Source organism: Ooceraea biroi, chromosome 2, assembly GCF_003672135.1.
Source record: "Ooceraea biroi isolate clonal line C1 chromosome 2, Obir_v5.4, whole genome shotgun sequence".
Taxonomy (NCBI): Eukaryota; Metazoa; Arthropoda; class Insecta; order Hymenoptera; family Formicidae; genus Ooceraea; species Ooceraea biroi.
The window spans coordinates 2,217,132-2,239,044 of NC_039507.1; the positions used below are offsets into that span (position 1 = coordinate 2,217,132).

At 38.8% G+C, this 21,913-nt stretch overlaps 1 protein-coding gene across 18 annotated transcripts in view; it reads right to left on the bottom strand.

Annotated features, from left to right (window-relative positions):
• The window catches only part of LOC105287975 (CUGBP Elav-like family member 2), a 457,839-nt gene that overhangs the window by 258,797 nt on the left and 177,129 nt on the right, over positions 1 to 21,913 (bottom strand). For all 18 annotated transcript variants that reach the window (XM_026975347.1, XM_026975346.1, XM_026975355.1 and 15 more), the window contains one exon: positions 20,821 to 21,479. In XM_026975347.1, coding sequence (XP_026831148.1) covers positions 20,821 to 21,011 — 191 coding nt within the window. In that variant the 5' untranslated portion in view covers positions 21,012 to 21,479. The remainder of the gene's footprint in view (positions 1 to 20,820; positions 21,480 to 21,913) is intronic.

A 21,913-nucleotide genomic window follows, 5' to 3' on the forward strand; every position in this document is an offset into this window, starting at 1 on the left:
TTTATTTTCAGAAATATGTAAAACGGCGTGAGAACCAGAAAATTATCAATAAAAGCATTGTTTCTCGATATATATATATATATAAACAGATATTGACCGTCAGACACAATTGAATGGTATTCAGATGTTGCAGTAATAATTGAAACATTGTTTGCTTCTATCCGATCTGATACGTATGAGAAACTAGCATCCCCCGTCCCGGCTTCGCCCGTGATATTTATGTGTAGAATTAAATAAAAATACATTTTACACATTCTCACTCGTTAGGGGTGGAATTTCGAAAAACCCTCCCTTAGTGAGCACCTACGTAATAGTAGGAATATACCCTTAAAATTTCAAGTTAATAGGTGCAGTGGTTCGGGCTGCACGTTGATGAGTCAGTGAGTGAGTGGTATTTGGCTTATATATATATATAGATTACGTTTCGCCTGTCGTTATAGCGAGTGATAGATTAGAGTGTCCGAGTGAAAATAACACTGTACGCAGAAATGAGTATTTCAAAAAGTTACCGATTAAGCCATCCTGGACATGGAATATATGTATACAATTTTCTGTCTCATTTCTTTGTATCTTAAAGAGTAAATGTACTTCAGCATTTATTCACGGCACAAAGGTTGAATCATAATTCCGTCATTTCATTATATTATTCATTAGTTCGTAAAGAATTAATTTACGAGATGTTCAGCTGCCTCTCATTACGTCGTCTAACATCGCAGGGTGCTGTTGTTGTGAATTGAGAGAAAAAACTTTAACATTTTCCTTCGTACAAACGAGCATTATTTGCAGTTGCGAACATTATCAAACCCTAGAGATTTTACGTCGCGCAACGGGTTTTATTTATTTCCGCAGTTGTGCAAAACTAAACGCAGAAAAGTACTACTATTAAACAAAGTTGGTATTTACACGTTATCATTTATGTAAAAAAAGAACTAACAAAAATTTGATATTAATTTATCAAAATTCGATTAAAGATTGCCGCAAAGATTTTCTCTATTCAGTTTTTTGTAAAAAAAACCAAATAAAATTGTAAAAAAAGCAAATCAAATTTGTTACCGAAATCCACACGTGTCTAATTTGAAACTAACGAAAAATTTAAAAGTCATCATACGTCTCTTTTCCCGATATGTTATATTTCCGATATGTTACACATATACATACATCGACAAATAACTTCCTTCAACGTAAAAGATATTTTTCTAGCGTACTGCTAACAATATCACGATACTACAAATTTCGCACACGACTCGTCGTGCTGTAGGATCATCCATTTATGCAAGGGCGCGCGTCCGAGTTGTCGACTCGGAATGACCGCGGATATCCGGCGCGCGAACAAAAATAACGTATCCGGATGGAAGCCGTGACTGAAAACGCACGTTAATTTGTTTCGAAAAGGGGTACTATCAATTCTTAATTAAGCTGGTGCGCGCACTCTTGGCAATTTATACCGATTGGCTTCAGCTCATTGAGACGCGCTGCGTAATATATTGAAATTTGGCCGGACTTCAACTACGAATGATTGGGACGAGACAGCCGCGTTATAATAGCACGGTTGCGTCCTCTCGACCCATTTTGGATCGGTGTACGAACGAGCGAGAAAAGGACGAGAAGAGGCGAAGAGGAACAGTATAGAGAGAGAGAGAGAGAGAGAGAGAGAGAAAGGGGGGATTTTGATAGAAACGACGCAGGTACCATTCCACAGACAATAAAAACGCATTGAAATAAAAAAAGGACAGAGCGAACTGGCTGGTTTGTTCGAGGGCGATTGTGCGAGTGCCGTGAAGCGTTTATATTTCAAATTTTGCAGTGGCATCGCGTGACGTTTCGAAAATACAAAATTTCGACCTCTCGCTCGGTTGCACGATGAGGCTGGGCCTCACTCTCTTATTCTCTGTCTTTCCCTCACTCAGTCCACAATCTCGCGTACGTTCGCCAAATGTAAATCCATAGAAAGATAATAACGTCACGTAAACATCTATTTCATACTTTACGCGAGCGGGACAGAGAGAGAGAGAGAGAGATATGTCCTGCGCATTTGCAGCTCTTCGAAACAACGCTGCACAAAATTTGCGCACGAAAAATGCACTATGGCTCGGTTACTATTTGGTAAATAATCAGTAAAACTTTGGGTGTTATACATTTCAAAGGAAAATTACGGAAACTATTTAAAATTTTATGCGGGAACATATATTATTCTTTTCATTTTTAGTTTTTCCAACATTTTATTTTATCCAGATTAAATTACAATATATAATATAATTTATTTCCATATTAAAATTAAATTTCATTTTACTGTTCTCTCGTTACAAATATCATTCATTAAATAAAATTGAATAATTCTTTAAAAACAAGGCTTTTTTAAAAACAAGATATTTTTAAATGTACAATAATTCCGTTATATTGCAAGCGAGAATTGGAGAACTTTTTCAGCGCTTACTTTTTGTGGGATTTGTATCCTTATCAACTTATCATAAAACAAAAACAAAAAAAATTTATATAATATAGGATATTTTCTTCTCTCTTCTCAAATCTTTTTCCTTTTCTTTCGCAAATTCATAAGAGCAGCATGAAATGAGATTGCCAAACACATCGAGAAATAGGTACTGAAAATGGTTGAAAAGCCTGGAATGTGCCTTATGTTTACGCGAAAGTGGTAATTTGACACTTGGCCACTCAGTGCTACGTTGATGTTGCAAAGGTGGATCGTAGGAGAGAAGATCTCTCGCAGATTCTAAAATCTAAACATATTCTCTGTGAGAAAGAGCGAAAGGGAGCAAGTGAAGATGAAACGAGGACTCAACGGGCTGTGTTATGCGTTTCTCGCGTTTCTGATGACTCACTCGCGGCGTCTCTCGACTAAAATAGCAAAGCTAACTGCATAATAAACATAATGTAATGCGTGGCAGTCTCGCCTTTTCGCAATTTTAAATGACTGAAAAGTTATAATAATTCTAAAAATATTAAATTTATTAAGAACTTTTATATAACTTAGATAAAATAAAGATCAAAAAGAATAAAAAATTCTAAGTTACACTTGAGATAATTTCGTCTATAATTTCTCTCTCTCTCTCTCTCTCTCTCTCCTTTCTCTTCCAGAACATATAAGTATATTGGGTTTATAAGTTTTATACATTTACACAATATGTAAACGATAATTTATTTTGCGACATGATCTAACTCGTTTATGATTTTCTCGAAACATTTTAGAATGGATACTAATATAATTTACTTTATACATGCAATATTATATATTAAAAAACATTTCTTATTAAAAAGTAGTAGAAATATATACTGATTATAAATTCAAACAATTTACTTATGTTTTAGACAAAACTTTTTAGACAAAAATTGTACGGAAGCATAAAGAAAATTGTACAGAAGAAAAAGAGAGAAAGAAAGAAAGGGTGCCAAATATCTTTTAATATGAAGTGCCAGAAATTCGAAGAATGTCAGACAAGTTTCGCGCACGAAATATTCCAGAATTATTCCTGCAAATGGATAATGCTCAATGTGATAAACCAGATAGGAAACTAGCTAGATAAGCGAAATAAAACTATAGAGATGTAAAATCAAGTGTATCAAAATACGTTAGAGAGAAAATAAACTATAACGATCCTAAATCATAACCATAAATCGATCATAAACTAAATCTCAGATATAATAACAAAAGAGAATAAATTTTATGTAAAACATGATAACCATTATCTAAATTCTATTGTATGTATTTTTCATTAATTAATCTCGGAATGTAAGCTTCCCACTTAGAAAAAGCTTGCCACCATGAAAATTTACGCGCGCAATCACTGGTACTTCATTGGGATTTTACTCTGATTGGAAATACAACAGTGAACGACGTCGATCCGATGGAGCCGTGACATTAAGCTCGCCTCTATCCTCCATTCCATGTGCAAATGAATGCAAATACGAAGGAAGCGAGCATGTCTGGCCGGAACTGCGCTGGACTTTGTCGTACCTCGAAAATACAGAAGCCAACTTCAATAGTTAGAAATGTCGAGGTCGAAATCTTGAATGAACTTATATTGAAGCTTCCACGTACACATATCCATTTTCTATCATGACATGATATGTCATAAATTATTTGATAATATTACAGAAATTTTTTCAATGGAAATATAAAATAATCATAAATATCATAAATATTTTAAATTTATAAAGAGTTTTGTCTGATGTGAACATATATGATTGACAGAAAATATGATACGTTCAAAACATTCTACATATAAAATTAATAAATAAACTCCTCAATATTCTCAATAATAGAAATACTAATTCAATATTTATTGTATTCTCATTGTTACCCAAATCATTAAACATTACGACCGCGAAATGAAATACGGTAATGTAATAAAAAACAGACCAATGAAAACGTGCAAAGCAATATCAATGTTGCCATATGTGAGGTCTCCTTGCGTGTATTATGCTATTCGCATATTCTGAATCTTACGTAATCCTAGTAGTTTTTTAATTAAGCATTTTTAAAGGAAAGACAAAAATATGAAACGTAAGAAAAATATTATGTAATTTTTTAAAAAAGAGAAAATATAATAATAATTTGAAATAAATCTTTACGCAATTTTATTACATGGCAGACACGCTTGGAAGAATAAAACGAATCCTTGCATCACACATAAAATATATTTTAATGATATTTTATAAAACATTTCGCTGCATTTTTGTTGTGTTAAATAAAAAACAATGAATAATCATTTATGCTTTCAAAGCTGGAATACACATTTACATTTTCAAGCGCTATCATAAAGTAAATGCGGTTACAAAGTAATTCTCTTTTATTAAGGCATTGCTTTAGAGAACGAGATATCGTCATCGCCACGAGCCGTCGCCACGATTGTATTATTGCCGCGCATAAAACGTCGATACCAAAGCGTGTACTTCGCAGTTATAAAACAACGCGTGAGCTGTCGCGAACGGGAAAACGTAACATGAAAGTTTTACTTTACTTTTCGCCTGCGCAGCCTCCGCCGTTTTCCCATCTTGTATTCCCGACACGTTGGTTCAAAGAGGGGTTAGCGCCTCTTGGCTGGACTATTAAATCCCTCCTGACGTTACAAAACTGTCAACCCCCTGTTCATCAGACACGTCCACCCTCTTTTCCGATGCGACCCCAGAAACGCTCAGCGGGGAAGGGCGAATCGCTCGTTAATGTCATAAGATCATTATCTTGTCGCTTTAATGATCTCGAGCAGTTACATTCGCGGAGAACGACGTCGCCGTCGTCGTAATTGGCCGTCGAATGTAACTCCTTATTCTCGTTAAAAATTATATATATATTCTTACGTTGACAAGAACTTGTATAAAAAAGTACTTTGAAAACAATGCGAAATAAAGACAATTGCTCATTGCAAATTAAAATGTAAAAATTTAGTATCGCATTTTATAATTACATTTATGATAAAAATAATATTTATCCAAGTCATGATACAATTGCGTTGTAAGAAATTACAACGCAAAAGATTTATTTATAAATCTTCGTTTGTAGTTACTTTACCGCCAAGACTTATTAAGATTAAAAAAAAAGGCTGAGAATTTTAACATTTTTTCATGAAATATACATCAGAAGTGATATCGACGAGTTATATGGTATTATGTGTATTTGCTATGAAATGCGATATTTAATCAAAAGGCGTTCGACTTCATCGCGTTATTCTATCATGATACGCTCGCGATAAGATCGCACCAGCAAAGATAGGCTAGCTCAGAAATCCCACGTAGTCCTTTGATTATTATCGTGGGTAAGCGTGACACTAAGCTAATACAATTAATGACATTTGCAGACGGAGTGTAAAGAAGAACGCAACCCCCGATCAACTTCGTTCGAATAAACGAAGTTTAGTTAGGCTCCATTAACACGAGCGTCACTTTAATTGTTTAATTGCATCTTGCCAATTATATGAGCGCTTGTCATTAGCGTTCAGCGATCTTCACAGCACCATGTGTACTTAGGCGAAAGTCGCGGTGAACGTTTTAAATCTAATTATCGTCGAAAAGTTTGTGGGTCGCAATAATTTGCATTCGAATTGATGAGTTTGGCAGAAATTGATGGATCACTGTGGGATCAGGTATATTTACATTGGTCGCCGTATATTGTTTATATTGATTTACGCGTATTACCATCACTAATAAATGGACAACGGTAAGCCTGTGGATAATATTCCTGTGGCAATACGTGGCTTTATTGTGTGGCATACGCATTGCGATACAAAAGCAACCACATAATAAATAAAGCAAACCAGCGATGACAAACAGCGATTATTACAAAAATTTATTCCATTTTATTATGCGAAAAAGATAGTTCCATTATATAAACGATTACTTAATAATTTAGTAATTCAATGAATTACTCGTCTTGCAATTACATTAATATTGTATTAATTACATTAATTGGTACATAATTATATCGATTTATAGATAATCTATAATTATTTTTTTCATATAACAAATAATTATTTCCAGTAATCTCTACTTATATCTTCACATATGTAAAATTGAAATGTCTAGTAAGGAATGTATAACAAGAAACAACATGATACCATCGAATCGATAGTATATTTTCATCGCCTTCCATTTGCATTGTCATTGTGATCATTTCGTGTTGCGTGCTCGATTTTATTTTCTCTTTCTAAGCGCGTTGGCACAGATTTACTCGTTATCAACGAGATTCAATCCGGCCATTCGCCTCCAATCTCCTTTTCACTTTCACATCGTGACAGTCTGCGCGATCCATAAAACTGTCGGTCCGATACGACGACATATCCTTGCAGATCATCTTCTTCGCTCAAGATATGAGCAACTTGTACGTATGGATATGCATGTATATATTCACATCTGGCCTCAATTCACAGTCATGCTTCAGGATAATAAAACTTTTATTGAAAGAGATCAAATATATATTTTTAATAATAGGATATCACACAAGTTGCTTGTTTTTAGAATTTTATATTTCAAGAAAATGAAAAACAAACTTGCAATTTCACTTGAACAATTGGAAATATCTATTTCGCGTAATAAACGATAAACCAAGTTGCATATAAAGATATTGTTGCATATTGTATAGGAGAAAGTGAGAAAATTTTAACTTAATTCATCTAGTATATTCTTGCAGAATAGATATATTAAGTATAACGGTACAATGCAGACTCGACAGTCAGGTACTTTTGATCTACAACAATGTTTGACATGCATTCGTGATCAAATCGATTGCTCTCGTCACCCAATTGGCATGACAGTATTTTTCCGGCTTTCCTGCATGGACTTCCAGCAATCAAACAATTCTCGTATGCGAGCCGACCATTGTTTTCGAAATTTTTGTGCCGCTTTTAACGAATGGTCAGTTAGTCCAACAGATAAAACAGAAGCACATACGTGGATGAGCTTGATAAAACTAATGATTTACGGGGGTAGGTGAAATCGCGCGCGCTTTACCTCCTATTTTCATTTTCATTTAACGGCATATAATTAAAAGTAATAGAGTTTGAACCCAAATTTATAAAACACTGCACGGTTGCGCTAAATCCCTTAACATTGATTAAATTTTAAATAAAAGTTACGGATAAAAATTCTCGTGTTTTTACCTATTTGCAGAAATTACTTTATATTTTCGTACTTATACAGATTGTGTGAAAGATGAAGGCACTTACCGGAAACATAAAAAATGCAAATAGCAAGATTACATCATATAACTAACAAATATAAAAGAGAGAAGAAATTATTATATAAAATTTTTATTTTATATGATTAATCTATTATTAGTACTATTAATTAAAAACCTCAGATTGTATTTGAAGCTTAAAAAATATGAATATGCAAAGGGAATATTATTCTCGCACAATGTACTCAAACGGACAGAGATCTAATCGCATTGCTCAACTAACTATTCATCGATGCATCTAGTATTCCCCTAATTACAACTTCGAGGTATGCAAATAACACGATACTTGATCTTTTTATTAATGTAATGCGCGCAGATACCGTGCTATTTTCGCGAACTGTCATTTTCTAAGTAAAACGGTAGGCTTTTTCCTTTCGTTTCTATCATGCGAGTGGATTTGCACGGTACTGTCATATCCAATTTGCGTGTCTGCCGCTCGTGAAGGAGCTCAATCCGCCTATGGAAGTACACCCGACGTCTCATGGGCAAACGTAGCGACTATGTGGGATGGCAAAATTAGGGGACTAAGGTAGCAATCGCAGATTTTTATAGCCCCATCTACCCACCGAATCCCGGAAGTACCCAAAGACTAATTTGTGGTTTCTCGAATTGCGTGCCGGCGAGCTCTTTTCGCGAGGGTGAACATTTATGCTACAGGCAAGTTTAAAATGACAGATCTTTCCTAGTTTTAAAACTAACAGCAGTCTCTTGCGGTACGGAATCTTCATACAACGAGATACCGGTAAATCCGAAAATCCATCCACGAAGGCAAGAATCTTACCAGCGAGAAAACCGTAAGCGCAAAATTCTGTGCGAGAAAAAGATTCCACTCAACAAAAACCAATAAACTCAACGATCTGTAGATGACGGAATCGGGAATGTAAAAGTCCATAGAATCGTACCATGAAAAATATACAGCGTAACCGTAAATTCAGGTTTCCACTGAACGATTCCAACGAGTCAGGCACTGAAATTTCTTCATCAATCGTTTCGAAATTCCTGAGTCCTGAGATGGCTCAGAATCAATTTGATAAACGGGGTTTTGACAAACGATAACCCTATCGTGACAGCCCTTCGACAACTAGATAGCCCGGACGCTTTTTAATTAACGCGCGACTGGAAACGGCGGGGACTCGTAATACGACGCCCCGCTCAAAGTATCGGCTCATTGCTGAAGAGTCATGGAGAATCGAGGACGGAGCAAGGGTATAGCGAACAATAATGACAAACAGGATGAAAGGCAGAGGCGAAGGATCGCAGGACATCGCGTGCTTTCAAGCCGAGGGTGAGGAAGAATGGAAGGTGCGGACAATGTGGCGTATATCTGCAACGCCGAGTCTCTGAAAGAGGATCAGGGGAGAGTGCGGTCGTGTTCTCTTACTCCTGTTCTTCGCCTCGCTCCGCTTCGCTTGGTTCTCGCTCACCATTTCCCTATGTTGTCCACCCCCGCTCTCCATCCCGTCGTCACTGGATTCCTCACCGAGGCTTTGTTACGTTATTTATTCGTTTAATTAACTCTCCATCCTTCCAGTAAGCCTGCCCCCGCATGCCCCCTCTGCAGATTTTAACACCGGCGAGACACGCGACACCGTCTGCCAGGATTAAAACTGTTCGCGATTCATTCGCGATGGTAGGAGAACGAACTCGCGCTCACCCGTTGAAATGCCTATTTATTTATTAAAAACCTGCAACTGTCGCTGCGACGGTATTGTAACTCTCGCGGCAATTTTCGTGTCTGTTTTTTTTCCAGATTGTTCGCACATTTTTTTCTTCGTTAATGGATGAGACACGTTCGATGCAGCGCAAAGTAACAACGTTTACTTTTAATTTCAGTCCTCCATTGACATCTCGATTAATATATTCATATTCCCTTTTGATTGCAAATAAATATCATAACATCAAGTCGCGATTTATTTTGCTGGGCGATCTGATCTAGATCGCCATCAACCCGAAAAAGAATCGTTTACCGATGAAATCGCCACCGCCACCCTTTCTCCTCTTTCACCCTCTTGCCGCATCGTTGGCGCCAGAGGTGACGATTAACCCGAAGTAAACAACCGCCCAATAACATGCTAATGCGAACGGGTTCCCAGATTGAGCGTAGGTAGAGTCGATGTTGGGTGGATAGGGCAGGACTCGAAGGGGCCCGGTGGGGGTCGGCAGGGGAAAATCGAAGGTGGAATTTGATACTACCGCGGTCTGCTGCGACCCAACCGCGTTATTAGCCCATCGAATAAATTTCACGCCGATACTCCCGTGTGCCGCCGGTTAGGAACAGACTGCTCGCGTATGATATTTCAAGGAATATCGCATCCCACTTCACAGATATTGATTCCATATTATTGAATGTCGGTATTGTATACATTGTGAAACGAGAAAGTCAATGCTTCGTTTGTAATCTACTGATTAATAAGGATAAAGACATCAAAACTTTTGTTAATTCTCACTCATCTGTGATGTCTGCATCGTACGTCAAAGGTAACAGTAACTATTTGTGATTGAATCACAACGCTTCATTCAGCGATTGGTCAGAATTCATCATATTTGTGAATTATCGTGAAATCTGCTACAATGGTTTCACAAAGGACAGCAAGTAAGATGGAAGCGAATTGAAGAGATCTAATAGCGCAGCTTCAAGAATACTTCCTAACTAGATTACAGCCGTTCCTCTACGTTTCTCATCGAATCGACCGATACACAGTAAGACACCTGGCAGTTAAGGAAAATGAAAAATTACTTCGTAACTTAGTTTTCGCTAAGTGGTCGGAGTGGACTTTCGTGTACCTGCTTTCTGTAAGAAGACGGATCTAAAACAAAAGAATAAGTTCTAGGAAATATCAAACCATAAAGCACTCCTTTTTTTATTGTTCGTTACTTATTTCGCGAGAAAAACGAACAAAAGAATTTTCTCTTATCTTATCCCGTAATTTTAAATCGTAAAATGGAATTTTTCCCAAAAATCTTTTTACAACATTTATAGAAAAAGTAAATGTGCAAATAATACATAAATAAATATGTAAATAATAAATTTCATAACTTGTATTACGGGTTAATCGATTTCTTCATAATTATGTCAACCGTAATGTTTCCCCGGGATATAGTCGGATAAATAATACATGGCAAAGATATAATCGGAAAATATTATTCGTACGAACCGATTATTCACGATTACGTTAATGCGTTATATCATTACAAGGACACGAATAGCTCGATAGGTCGAAAAGCTTGGAACCCGATCGATCATTCTCGTGTTGCGTGGGCATATCGCTAATCGAGATAAATTACATGATAGTCATTATCACCGGACCTCGTTTAACTTGACCAGCGATATTTTGGGAAATATTCGTTTCAAATAAAACTCGAATGTACTTTCAATAATTTGATGCAAAAATAAATTGCATTGCACGCAAGGTGATAAATCATGAACAATACACAAAGCTTCACAGACCAATATATGGTTCGAAATCCACGAACAGCCTTTCGGCTGCAAATATTAAAGGACAAAAGAAGAATAATGACAATTTCGACATTGAGATTTCAATGATTAAGGGACAGTTTTTAATATATGTAATATATAAAATATATATACATTTAGCAAATTAATATACACGCAGTAAACTCATGTAACAATATTTTGATTTTACTCGACTCTAAGAGATGTAAAACGTACAAAATTACGAGACCGTTACTCTTGAAGAGCACAAATCGCTATTGAAAAACTGTCACTCAATTTTCATTAGGAGGATATTGACTTCGATCACTTAGTACAAGCCGATTTATTGAGGAATTAAATTCGTGTCGATTGAACGTGGCCCAATTCCGTGTCGGACGGGTTATGTGCACAGGCCCGGAAGTTGAAGTAGGCGATAAGAATCCTTTCGTGCGAGTGGATATTATTCCTAAATGGAAAAGAGGTGGGCGAACCGCAAGCTGATCGATCGCGCGGAATCGCGTGTCCCGAGAATCAAGTTCAAGCACTCTCGGCTCGGTTTAATAGGCGGCTCGATTGCCGAACTCGCGGTGCAACGACACCAAATGACTCTCGTCACTTCCGACGTGTGTTCGGCCCACGAGATGAACACACGGTACACTTTCTCTCTCGCTTTTTCTGTCTCTGTAGGATAATTGTAACGATAATTGTTACGGAGGTCAAGGGCTCGGGCAGCGGGAATAATTTACGAGTGCCACGACCGCGGGAACTGCAAGCTGTTTGCTTTAATTTTACACGAGAGATCGATAGTACGTGTCGGCACGTGTTTACGGCACGGTACGACCACGTACGCGCGCCGTCGTCTCGACGTATGTTACGTATGCCCTTATCCTTTATTCATACGACTCCCGTAGCGTGTAAAGTTCTAATCATCAAAGGGAAACGGGCACGCGCGGGAAGGCGGAAACCACTTTTCCGATACGATGAAACGCCGCTCGGCGTTGCGCGATGTTGAAGGGAGCCTGAGACAATAAAATCGCGCTGAAACGCCTCACTTCGCGGACGTCCCGGTCGTCCTTATCTCATTACGTGCGATTCATCATGCCGAGCCTTATCAGAACACTGTTACAAACTCGGAACCAACACCTTCAGAAGGCTGTCGACAGCACAGGAATCCTTCGTTCCGTACAAGTGTGACGTGCGCACAATTGATTGGCGATCATGTAATACAGATATCCAATAAAAATCTTTTTGTATTATATATACTCTTCCCGAGAAAAATGATTAATATTATATTAAAATCTATTATGTATCAATAAATTCTCCATTTGTGCATATTTAACATTTTTATGAAAAAACTGTATCGAATTTTATGCGCTGCTCTTATACCGGATATAATTTTCATCATTAGTTTACTTAAGAACAAACGCACCTTTCGATTCAGAAATTTTTCTGAGGCAGTTGACGCGCATATATATATATATATTATATCGCTATCGAGCCACCGCGCTGTAATTTATGCGCGGCTAATTGTGTCTCTTATGTATAGCAGAGCTTCCGTTTCCCTCGTTATACGCGGACGGGATATCACCCATTGATACCCGATACCCAGCGATACAGAGAGTCCGCGACGATGGGGTGAGCGTCGCTCGATTATAGCAACCCTTTTACAAAGAGGCTCCTTGTTCATTTGCAAAGGACCGCCGTTGTAAACAACGCCGAGCCTGGGAACGAAACACGAGAGTTGTGCCGACGACAAACGCGACGGAGACGAGAAGTAGGTTGCTAGGACGAGTAACTTTTCCTTTCAACCCCCTGAAGCCTGGTCGGCACGAGCGCATTTCGCTATTCGAGCGATTCCCAGCACGAGCACGAGGCGCTTGATAATAAATCGAACCGTAGCGAATGCGAAATACGGTAGCATTGACGGCTGTTGCAACAACCGAATTCTAACGCGTAGCGAATTTGCACTTTGTCGTATCCCGCAAGTTTGCCGATGCGATATCGCGTTTACCGCGTAAATACAACACGCAAACGCGCCATTAACAACTGTGCTTGCAACCAGCAATAGAAATTATATAAAAAGCTAGAAAAGCTTTGATACATTTCAATGGATTCAATTTAAATGCGAAGCAATTATTATTAAATTCAAAATAAGTCATAATTATAAGTTTTGCAATATTATCAGTAATTCCGAATGATAAAAGTAATACTGCGCTAATGAAATAATAATATCTGTCGAATTGTATAACAACTGTCATATAATATAAAATATTATAATAAATTTTGAGTGATTTAATTTTATTATTATTTTATAAAATCATTAAAGATTCTGTAATATAGATAATGATATTGCTATATATATATATATATATATATATATATATATAGATAATGTAATATTGATAATGTTATTAAAATCATTTTGTTTTTAGTTCTTATGATTATGGCACTTGACTCTGTAATATGTCGTCAACAGAAAACTATTTACAGAACCATTAAGCGTTGCACAATACATTTTGCATCACCAATGTGTCATCGTGATATATTAGCTCGATGATGAGCAGGCGACAGTTTTAATTAAAATTTAATTAGCGCTGCGTAACAACATTTGCAATGGAACACGTTATAATTTTGTTTCTAAATAAATTAATTAATTGATAAAATAAATAAATTAATGAAAATATTCATTTTTTCTTTAGCATACACAAACACAATAGTAACACGTTTGATAAAAGGTGTAAAAAAACAATAAACAACTTTCACAGTAAAGAAGCAAAAAATTCATTACATTTTACCGATGCTATAAACTTTATGTGAAAACTCGCATCGATCGATCTCATTCTTGTTTATACTTTCAACCTTCCCACTTGGGACTTGTTACAATAGATATAAAAGCTTGTTTGAGTTACATGCACATAATACATACACAGATATATGGCTTTAAAAATATCAAATATTATCTTAGATATTACTTCGGACTTACACTTAAAGAAAAGTTCAAATAAATCCTGTATTTACAGGATGTGCAGAACACACACACACACACACACACACACACACACACACACACACACACACACATATATCACAATTTCAGATTTCATTATTAATAAACGGAGACTGTAAGAAATTTGTATGGTTAATAATTATAACTGAATATTTTCCACGAAGATTGGAATTCTTTCGTCAGCTCGGTCTTACGCTGCCGCGATGGTGACAATGACGGGGGTTAGAACGTGGTCGGAAATATGTTACAAGTCATATTACCGCGGGCGTAACCTAAGCATCCATCAGTGGCTACGCTTCATCTGTACTCGCTTCATAGATCCGACAAATTGCATCGTCGCAAGTGTCGCAACTCGCACCCTCGCGCCTCATAACCTTTCCCCAGCCTGCACCCTTATTTCCGTGATCTATTCTCGTTCTTTCGTGATCCGATACAACGCGGCGGCCCGGAGGAGAAGGCAGAGGGAGACTGAAAAGATTACCGTCGACAGATTATCAGATGTTAAAAGCGCCCGCGCCGACGAACAACCCCGTCGGAAACTCGCGGATTAACGAACAAAGTAACGGCTCTGTTATCCGCTTAAGTAGATTCGTTGATAAAATTTTGCCTTCTACCATGATGGATTTCATCGGTTCACCGCACCGAAGGCGACGCGATAGAGGGATTGAATCACGATGAACGAATATCCGGTAAGTGTACTGGTGTGGCATGAGCTGGGGTGAGAGGATAACAGCTTGTCACTGAAAACAGTGTGTGTGTGTGTGTGTGTGTGTGTGTGTGTGTGTGTGTGTGTGTGTGTGTGTGTGTGTGTGTGTGTGTGTGTGTGTGGGGGGGGTATGAAGTTATGCGAAACTCAAACCTTTGCTTTGCAAACCATGTGCTCATTAGATGATGTTACTTTGCACATAATATTGATCGTGTTATCAACTTCAAACACTTGCTATGAATTATTCGAAGAACATCCTACCAGTGTATCGCTAAACAGATTTAAATTTGCACGGATGGAGAATTTGCAATCTAATGAACCCTTTCCTCCTAATACCGACTATAATCATCATCCATAAAATAGTCTGTGGATTAAGTAAGTACTGTATATCTAACGCCTTTCTATATTCTTTCACAAGAATTATCAGAACTAACAAATGATGACTCTGAACATTAATGCCGATCTAAGTCTCGTGAAAGCAGCTATTCTGCTATTAAATTCACTTCAAGAGAATTCTGTTACTTTACTGTGTGTGAAAATGTAACCGTACATTTTCTGGCTCGCCAATCGCGTTCTTACGTCCCCATGCTCGAACGTGCCGTTCGAAACGTTGCATGGCGGAGACGAGGAAAAAAGGAACGGGGAAAAGGCTGCAAGACAATGCCGTCAGCTCGAAAAGAGAAGGAATAGCTGGAGCGTGTCGGATATTATTGTCGTCGTCGGTGTGTAAGTGGTGTGGGAGGCTCTGAGGGTTTGGGTTGGGAAAAGAAGGAGGATGAGGAGCAAACGCACCGCAGGGAAGAGTCGTCGGTCGGCACATGCACCGTGACGGCGACGGCGACGGCGACGGCGACGACGACGACGATGACGACGACGACGACGATACAATTTGGAGCTTTGCACCGGAGGCATGTGACAATATCACGGCTACGTGCTTCATGGGAACTGCTTACGCCTACGAGGAGAACGGAACCACCGAACGTACGAAGGGATGCCAACGCCTGCACACGTGTCGAAGTGGAAGGGTGGGCGGGTGGTTTGTACAGGACTGGGGGTGTTAAGGAAAAAGACGAGGCGGCGTGTCCCGAAGTGGCGGGTGGTAGGCGCGTGCTCGACGGGATTTTCTGTATTTGGATTTGTCGGATTTGTTAGATTTTTCAGGCGATGCCTCTCCCAGAGTCCCAGACGATGTCCTTTCTTTTCTAGAGTGTTATCGGCATACGAGGCATTTCCTCCCTCCCTTCGGCCCTTTTGATCCTCACTCTTGAGAGTGCTGACCACTTTTAAAAGGATTTAGCGAAATTTTCATAGCAAACTTTTCAAAATAAGGGATGAACGTAAGTTTAGACATAATGCAAAAATATTACAACGCATTTAATATTAATAAATTACAATATTAATAATCGTAATGTGTCAATAAAGTTTAATATATTGGATATATTAAAACAGTTTTCATTAATCTAAATCGAAGAACACCGATTTTTACTTATACGTGTATAAGAAGGAAATGTTAGATAGGATTATCTACAGACTGTATTCTCTTTTATTACTCCACAAAGATCAATGTTAGTCATTTTATTTTATCGACACGAACAGACAAGAGCTTCGACTTTCAGACATGTATTATCTGTACCATCTTATCGCTGCTATCGAAAATACGATCGCGTTCACCGTTAAAACGTCGTGTTTATCAGTGTGAGAGATGCTGAAGTACCGAAGCCTAACAATGGTACCGCAAGATCTATGTTCGATGTTTTTTTTTGTCATTTTTTGTCAATGGCTTGAGTGAATCTTTCTGATTCTTTCGACGAAGATTGCACTGTTACAGTTTCATGCGGATTTTAAGTGTTTCCCATTTCTGCTTTCGACAGCGGCAACGACAATGTCCATCGCGTGCACGCGCGCTCGATTCTGTCAAGGTAAAAGCGCGGAAAAAGAGGAACTCGGACTTTGCGTCCGACGCTTCATCGATACGGATTTAATTTTCGTGAAAGCGGATGCGATCGACGAGCATGCGAGCGGTCCGAATAGCCCGACTACGAAGACAGAATACGAGGATCTACGACCGGGAGTACGTGACCGGATACGACAACCTGAAGATAGAAAAATGATCTATCGGCCAAGTTCGTTGGAGGAGGTGCCGATAGAAAGATGGATGGCACGGTAATGCTGTTTGCAGAGAGTTCCAATTTCTGTCGGATAATATAATTCCCAATCTCGCAACGTTGCTGTTGCGCCACAAGCAACGCGGCTACGCGGATTAATGGCACGCGGAGAAATACGTATTGGGACACGACAGGGATATGATCGATGCATGTCACTAACGAGTCAGGAGGGCAATACATTTTCGCTGAAGGAATGCTATATACGTTGCAGCTTTATAAAAACTGAAAGAGCGAGCGATAGTGATCATTAAATGAATGTTTGCGAGAGACGAATCAAATTAAGTCACTTGCGTAACTTTACTCTTGTAACTTCAAAATCTTCAAACGTATAAATACTTATAAATTATATTTATTTTATAACTTTCTTCAAAGGAAGTTCAATTTAGCCGCTCCACTAGATGGAAAATTAAATTACACATCGTATAAAAAACTGAACGATAATTTTGCGTTTCATCATTTTTCACGTACAAATTATTAACTGCAGATAAATATTGCGCAAAGTACATAATTCTGATACGAACTACGAATGATATGAGAACATTTCTCTGTCTCTCTCCCTCTCTCTCTTTCTCTATGTATGAAACTAAAATGGCGGAGCTGATACAGTTGATAAAAATTGTTATCAATGTGTGTCTAGATATGACGCGATAATGTGACAAGTGCGCCACATAGGACGCAATTATCGTTGCTCAAAGGCAATAAATATTTGCGTAATTCACAGCGGATAAACTGTGCGGGCTACCCTAATCGTGCTCCGAAGCGAGCAGATAGAAATCGTTCCTGTCAGCAAGTAGAAATTAATTTCTATGTATCTTCAGAGCGTGATGGAGCATTCGAATCTAGATAAAGGGACCCTCGTGCGATCTTTAGGGTCCGCGGCGACCCTTTTGTCAAACGAATTCCTCCCTAGAGTCACACATATCACTTAAACCCTACAATTGTCAAGGAAACTGGTATTCCGTGCTCTTGTAAACTTGCGCAACGATTTAGCTTACAATCGCCTCGCTCCATTTAGGAGTTACATACTGTGCATCGCTGATCGAGGCACAATTGTTTATATTGCCGCATTGTGCATCATCTATTAAAACAAATGATGCAACCAAAGTACTCATAATGTGATAATATTGTACATCGTAGATAGCGCCATAAATAATACGCGTCATATGGCTACATCCGCTCATATTTACATGGCGTAAAATTAAAATAAACAGCATATGTCGTGCGCTCGTCGATATATCATTTATTTTATGTCATCGGCATTATACGTGACAATATGCTACGCTTTCTATTTAGCGATGCCATATTACGAGATTTATTGGCAGCGAACGTCAAGTAATTATATTAAAAAAAAAGAAATCCACCTCTGCGAAGATCAATCATTTATGCGCGAGATACTTCCAACTATTTGCAATTTGCCTTTAATCTCCTATATAATATCCCGATAAAATACAATATGGAAATTGAATTTTATAAAGATGAATACAATATGGAAATTGAATTTTATAAAGATGAATACAATGCATTATTCACATATGATTCGATAAGAAAAGGTACAAAAAATATCTTTTATTAATGTCTGGCGGCACTTTAATACAAATCATTGCTTTTTCACTTTATGCCATTTGACAACGCTACATGAATTATTTACGTTTCTCTCCTAAAACGAAATGTCTGACAAATGAACGTTTCTGATCGCTGTTTTACAAACACTTTTTTGGGTTAATATAACTCACCTTTATTAAGTACTAGAAAACCGAACGAAAACAAATTGTCCTTAATTTGTGTAATCGAATTTTTTACATTTTTTTATCACACGAGCGGACTACGCTGTAAGCGCTACAACATACCTGGAGTTTTGAGACGAGGAATTCCGTTCTTCGAATCGCGCCGCGTTTTACATAAGACAGGTACATATATTTTGGCGACATCCACTCTCTGCGGGGTGTAGATGAAGAAGACTTAGCAAGAGGTGAGGAAGGTGAAGGATGGTCGTAATGTCGCGCCGAAGACCGAGGGAGAGGCTCTAGCCCTCTCGCATCGGGGAATGCCAGCAAGTTATTTTAGGCCTCCACTCTCCTCCTCTTGCGCATCCCATTCTATGGGAGGCACGTTTACACGACGTAACGAAATAATGAAGAAGGGCGCCCTTTTCCGCCGCGACAACACCTCCTACCCCCCTCCCCCCTTCGTTGATTCCCGACGAAAAAAAGAATCTTCTCTCTGCGAATTCTCTCACTATATCCCTCATTGCTCCGTTCTCCTCTCTTGATTCCTCTCTTCTCTTTCATTCCCTTTTATGATTCTTGAAAAGAATACGCGGAACACGCGCTAGAGAGAAGCCTTTACGATGATGAAGAGCGTCATGACATTTTCCGCGCATAAATACTTTTTCCATTAAAAGGGGACATAGAGTAGAAAACATGAACCCTTGTTCTAGGAGCCTTTTTCTCTTTGTCCTCGTAAACAGCCCTTTTAAAGCCACGCTTATGAAAAAGTTTTCCAAGATGATGTAAGTAAGCCGCATTTTCGAGCACCCTCCGAGAACCGACGAGAACCGACAAGATGTAATTAGCAGAACCGACTCTCTATGCGCTGTTTATCTTTAAAATACGCTGTCTTTCCCAATCAAGACGTTTCCAAGGTTTCTTGACTCGGTAAAAAGAACAGTTTTAAAACCCGTAATGTTTCTTATAATAATATGTCTAATATTATGCGCTGCGAACTTCCTTCCTCTTCCACTCGATTTTTCCGTTACGAGAAAAGCCACTTGTATCAGATACTCTCGCGGGACGTTTCTCTACGACGGAAAGTATCTCATTCTCGGCTTTCGTGACCAATAAAATTATGGAAAAAAAGAAGTGAATCACAAACAACATGGGATGAGCGTTAAATTACATTTTTCAGTCGTTCTACCATTGCGCATTAAGACAGCTGGAAAGACAGGAGTTTAAAGTCAACGATTACTTAAAACACCTTCTTAGTATCTTCCGGAAAATATTCGCAATTCCCATAACGAGGACACTATTCCAATCTTTTACGAAGGGAGATCTAATCAGTTATTAAACAATTCAAGATTTCCCATTCACGTTACGGAATCTCTATAGAGGTCGTTACGTAATGTTAATTGTACCGTAGCGAATGTATAGCGTAATCGTGAACAATTTAGACCGAGTTTTGCCGAAAGAGTTAGTTAATTAATCGTAGTTGCATTATATCCAACTGCGATCTAGATTAACAATGCAGTCCTAAGTTCACCAGCGGTGGAGCTTCTCTCCATTTACGGCCGCAATGTGTTAACTAACAAGTACTGGACACAAAAGCAGTGCGACGCTATGCTGCGGTCCCGTTATACTATCGGTAGAGATAGAGCAAGAAGCTCTAGATGCTCGCGGTTAATGTTAATCGATGTTGCCGCAACCGCCTCTTGAATATGTTAATTAACACCGAAACGCACAACACGGAGTTCTGTGCGACATACGTAAATCGAGCAACGCAAACAAAATATTTTCACAGATGCCAATGGTGAGATTTATCCATCCGGCATAATGTACGAATTCCTGCATTAGCCTATCGTAACCCGTTATCAGCGTGAAATAAGCAATCGCAATGTGGACGACCTAGTTCCAACTTCGTCGGTAATTATACAGCAGCGTGCGAGCAAACATCGTCACGTTTTGTTATTGCAACTAACAATTCACCTCAGTGTACATCTTTTGTTGTCGCATATGTTACATACAAAGTAGCATGTATATATGACATAAAAATTACTATACACTTCATGCTGCTGTTATCAAAAATACCAATTAAATCAAAGTTTCTACTCACGTGTTTTCCTTCTGATCGCCGTTGGCCGAGTGCGACGGGGACGGCTGCGCTTGTTTCGAATAAGGATGGTGATGCACGTTGTTGTTATTATTGTTGTTGTTATGCATGTGCACTTTATTGGCGTTGCTGTCGGTAGGTGAGCCCGGCGAGATCTTACCCGCCAGAGCGTTCAGCGATTGTAACATTTTCATGGGAGCCCGCCTGGCGACCGGCTGTCGGTGCCTCCTACGCTCGGCCTCGTTTATTCTTGAGGAAGACAGGATTATTGTACGCTTGCGGTTTGAAGGTGTCAACCCCCAAACTCTACTGTGCGTGCGCGAATAGGCTGCCTCTCTATCTTGGATAGGTCTCGGACGTACCGCGAACGACGCACCAGGACACACTCGTGGCGGTTCCACGGATCGCGCACGCGATTCAAATTCGAAAGGATTCTGGGATCTTAGCACGAGGAGCACACACTCATCACCTGGTTAAAGCACGGCACAATAACGCGCGTCCAGACGAATGTCCCCGCTGGAGTCTCGAGTCGTTCGCAGCGCTTGGTAGCGACGATCGATCCGACTGTTCGTTTCGTGTACTTTTCGAACGCCAAACTGATACTGGAGTGCCTTTGGAAACTTGTTGCGATGCGATCCAGCTGTAGATGCGTATACGAAACCCTGTGGACAAGCATCGGTGACTGATAAGAATCTTATCTATGTTCATGGAATTGATTGTGATTATCGCTTGCGCGATGCACGCCTCGTTAAATTCAATCCACGATTTCAGTAAGCGCGATCGTCTCGAGAATTGACATGACGTGCGCGACGTCACTAATTGTTATAATAATTAAATGGGAAATTGAATGCAGTTTAAAAGACTAGATCCCGCAAAAGACTGGATCCTTTTCACGCTCTCTTTTATTTTTTGTTTTATGAAAGCATATTATATCCAAAGATCAAATAGAAACAACCATACAGCATCTTGGAAAAAATGGTGTAGGAAATACAAGTTCTTAATTTAATTTAATTTAAATATAAGTTAAATTAACATTCGTTATTTTCACTTGTATTATTTCTTCACCATGACCTAATAAAGTCCAATCTTTCTCAAG